This window comes from Cynoglossus semilaevis, chromosome 14 (assembly GCF_000523025.1).
Source record: "Cynoglossus semilaevis isolate Cse_v1.0 chromosome 14, Cse_v1.0, whole genome shotgun sequence".
NCBI classification, from domain to species: Eukaryota; Metazoa; Chordata; class Actinopteri; order Pleuronectiformes; family Cynoglossidae; genus Cynoglossus; species Cynoglossus semilaevis.
Genome location: NC_024320.1, coordinates 24709549 through 24713866, shown reverse-complemented (window position 1 = coordinate 24713866; position 4318 = coordinate 24709549). Strand labels below are relative to the sequence as shown.

The window sequence follows — 4318 nt, the reverse complement described above, 5'->3', positions numbered from 1 at the left end:
CAGGAACAGAGGCAGAGAAGAAGGAAGGGAAGCAGCAAATTTGAGACAAGAGGAAGCTCAAACGGTGGCTCCTGGTAGCTGCAGGGGTAACGGAGTAGAGCTAGAACCGAGGAGCTAAGGTGAGGTGGGAGAGGAGAAAAAGTATCACTACTGCTCTTAGCATGTGGACAGGGATAGAATAAACAGATAATGGAAAAAACGTAAAGGTGATTGAGTGCAAGAGCAAAAAAAAAGGGAGAGAGGGAGAGAGAGAGCTACATATTGGAAAAAGTGAGTGATGCCTTAAACAAAGCTGTAATGAAAAAAGGAGAAGGAGAACTCTGACTAAATAAAATACACCTTTTTTTATTTGTCTGCAGACGTGAAAACACCTTTAATCCTGTTCTTATTGGATCAAATCTACGACAACTGCTGATGAAATGATCAAAATTCTCTTCACTGCTTCATCTGTTGACAAACCAAGCCAACACTATGACAGGTTACTGATTTCATTAATTTCACTACTTCAATATATAATTACAGGTCATTTAAACAGTAGTTAATGTTGTCAAGATCTTATCTAGTTTGTTCTAGTTTTTAGGAGAACGCTCTTTCTCGCACATGAAGACAGAAGGTCCTTTTTTTTTATTGTTACTGTAGATTTCTGCAGAAAACAACAACTGTGTCAGCCAGACCCAGACACACACAGACACACATGAACATCTTGCTATAGTTGGTGAAAAAAAACAAAAAGCAGCCCAGACATTGTAACCATTAGCAATTTGACAGGTATTAAGTGACCACGATCACAGATGTTCACATATGACTGTGCATGCATGTGTGTTATTATAGATGCACCAACACACACACATGCATTCACAACGGGGGATGGGGGGAGTAGACGGGCAGTCAGACGGCAGGGGAACTGGACAGGAAATTATCCACCGATTCATAAACGCAAACAACGTAGGAGATGGCAGTCACTCAACTGGTAAAAAAAAAAAAAAAAAATCATTCCCAGATTTAGTTTTTATTTTTTGCAGGTCTAAGTGATTATGATATCTAATGGAATTTTTACTCTTTTGGTTTTGGAGAGAGACAAGAAGAAGTTTGGATTAGAGCTGTCCAGATGTCAAAATTTTTCATTCACAAACTGATCCTGTGGGTCTCCTTTAAATGAATCCGATAAAACTATGATTTTTTTAAAAAAATATTTTTTCTTTTGGGCACAGCTGAGTTATTCAATTTACATTTACTCATATCTGTCCAGCATAATACATCATTACATATCATGACAACAATAATCAGCATGCAAAAGTCCAGATGTTCTTAAAAGGAAAAACCTTCACCAAAAAAAGGTGCTATTAATAAAATACCAGGAAGAAAGAATCCATTCAGTGAAAAACCTGATGAAAACAGAATGACTGGACGTTTACAGCCTTTAATATGAGCCTAGATGCAGGTAATAAAACGGTGTGAATGACACTGTGTCCTTCTATACTCATGCTTTATCAGCTATTTCGCTTCAAATGGCATTAGATACAAACATGACACCATTTATTGTTGAAAAAATGGAATGCTCAAGAAAAACGCCAAGTTTTTTTTTTAAAGCTGACCACTGATTAAAATTAATCTAATTAATCTCAGGGTAACTCTGGATGAATTACCATTAATTATGATTAATTATGATAAATCAACAGTGCTTAAAATAAAACATTTTCTTCTGCATGAACACCTTTGACCTGGAGTTTAAGCCTCCAAAAACACATTCTGGACGTTGACATGGTATTTTAAACTTGAGCTGATTGGGTGAAACTAAAACTTTTTCTAACTGTGTGCAAAAAACAAAGGTGTATTAACTGGGTATTCTAGCAACAATAAGTGAATGGACAGTGGAATGATTTAAAAAACAATACGATAAACTGCATTTTAAATTTTAATTAGTCTTGCTATTGGTAAATTTGTTTAAAAAAAAGGAGTGGGCAAGCAAAAAAGCAGAGCCTTTACTCTGTATTTCTAAGAGTATTTCTTAACCAAATGGGTAGAATAAGTAGGCTAATTCTCCAGTTTCCTCAATGGCAACACAGAAAAATAAAACAGTGACTTCAGGCGTTCACTTCTAATCCAGAGAGACCGCAACAGACGGAGCACTTACCGACACAGTTGAAGAAAGGCTCCTTCTTACACTGAGTGGAGCAGCCATCCCCATTCATGGAGTTCATATCGTCGCACTCTTCTCCTTTGGAACTAAATGAGCAGGAAACACTGCTTTAAAAACCTCAAACACACAACGCCTACAAATATATCATTAAACGACAGGATGTGGGTGAGAGTCTGTCACCTCTGGATCCGTCCATCGCCGCAGTACGGAGCTCCCACTTCATGCACCAAAGGAGGAGAGGGCTCACTCTCACCCCGGCTGGAGATGGTTTGGACCTGGTAGGTGTACACGACATGTGGGAGCACATCTCTGTACACGGAGAGATGTAGAAGAAGGGAAAGGTAGAACTAAGTCTGATGTTTGAGTTTAGGTGGAGTCTGGTGGAAGTATCACAGGAACAATCACAGAAATCCATCTGAATAAGAAAATCTAAAATAAAACTATTAAATAAAGCAGAAAAAATTAAAATAAAAACAAAAAAAAAAAAGCCAAGAAAAAAATTGAAGTTCAAATCCTGACCAAAAAAAAATTCCTCTTTAATACCCAATCTTGAAAACCAAACCCTTTATTAATTACAACATCAACTGACAACGTGGCAAGAATATTGATTACCAGACTTTTTCTGTTTATTTTGTCTCTATTGTCTTACATTGTGTTGCATGTTTTGTTTTCTAAATTGTGTTTGTTTTTCAAACAGAAATCAAGTTAGTCAGTGAAAACTCATCAAATGTGTTTTCAGAAAGCATCCAAATACACAATTTGATTGCGATTTATTTTGACATCTCTGTGTTCCATCTGCCGTTGTGATCAATAGGCATTAGTCTAATGAGTCCTCTCCAAACTGTACATTTGTGTCTCTCTATCAGCAATCACTAATTAGCACTTTATTTAAGGCATGGCATTAGGAACAATGATACAGTCATCTGCATAACTAGAAACATTTTATTTCATTTCTTCTTTTCTTTGATGGCCTGTTTTTATACGTTGTTTACCACGCAACCTTCAGTTAGTCAAGACCCAATGTGGTATCAGCGTAGGACAAGACAAAATAAATTTTAGTTTCTGAAAAGTGATTGTAGTCGGTAAAATACTGTAGGGAGAAAGAGTGAGGGTAATGCATGAGCGGAAATTGGGAACTCCATCAGTGAACGAGGGTAAAAAGAAACAATAGCCATAGATCATTTCATGTGGACCATCAAGTACCAGAGACCAAATTTCAGAATGCCCTCTGTGATACTGTAGAAGCAGTGACAGCCCTGCGAGGATACTGTACTACTCACATGGACGAGTATATGTGTATTCATTTGCCCCACACACATACACAAACACACTCGTTTGTTGTTCGTAGCACAGTTCCTGCCAACTACGACCTCCAGACTTAAACAAGAGTACACAGGCATAAACCACTATTCCCACTGCTGCCATATAATCTCCATTGTGAGTGCAATGCAGCACCAGCAGCGAACATTGCTCTGGTACCACAATGGTTTCATCCAAGGCCAAAGCTTAAGTCAGCAATCAAACCAAGATGGTCTCTTAGTGATGCCTCAGACGGGCTGTAACCTCTGGCGACCTCTGAGGCCAGCATTTATAAACCTATGCTGTAGGGAGTACACATACAGAAGCAGATTATGTGCACACATTAGAGCAAGATTTTTGGGGAAAAAAAAAAAAAAAAGATTTACATCTGAGGGGAGCGTTTGCTTCAGGACACCCCTGGATACGGTATGTGGCTTTTGTTCCGCTCCCCCCTCGTCTGTGTTTCTCCATTTCTCCTTTGATTGTTCATCACATTACTCGCAGACCGAATCAAGCCAAGTTCAAGTTGGCCATGCTGTCCCAAGTATTAAAACCAATGACCCTAAAGATTAAGTAACAAAATGAATTTCCCGACAGTAAAAAAATGTGAGCCTAGGGTTAGATATTTATGTTGGCCTCATGGTGATTCACTGAGCAAACTACACTATCTCCTTTTCTGGCTCGTGTTGGTGCCCCTGCAGGCTACGCATGTAATGGCTCATTTTAAACAAATTTACTTAGACCTGGAGCAATGAGAATTTCCTCTTTTTTACCTTCTTTTTTTTTTTGCTAATGACTGTATCTGGCCATGATGCTTTCAGGTAGGCCCGTGCCTGGAGAAGTCACTGTGCTGACTAATCAGGCAACACTAAAAAAACA

The 4318-nt window shown here is 38.5% G+C and overlaps 1 protein-coding gene across 1 annotated transcript in view; it reads right to left on the bottom strand.

The window, feature by feature from the left end:
- Nucleotides 1-4318, bottom strand: part of LOC103390249 (pappalysin-1) — a 74526-nt gene that overhangs the window by 40926 nt on the left and 29282 nt on the right. Inside the window, exons 8-9 of the mRNA XM_017038299.2 lie at nt 2321-2449; nt 2135-2226 (exon numbers count right to left, since the gene is read on the bottom strand). Of these exons, the coding sequence (XP_016893788.1) occupies nt 2135-2226; nt 2321-2449 (221 nt within the window). The remainder of the gene's footprint in view (nt 1-2134; nt 2227-2320; nt 2450-4318) is intronic.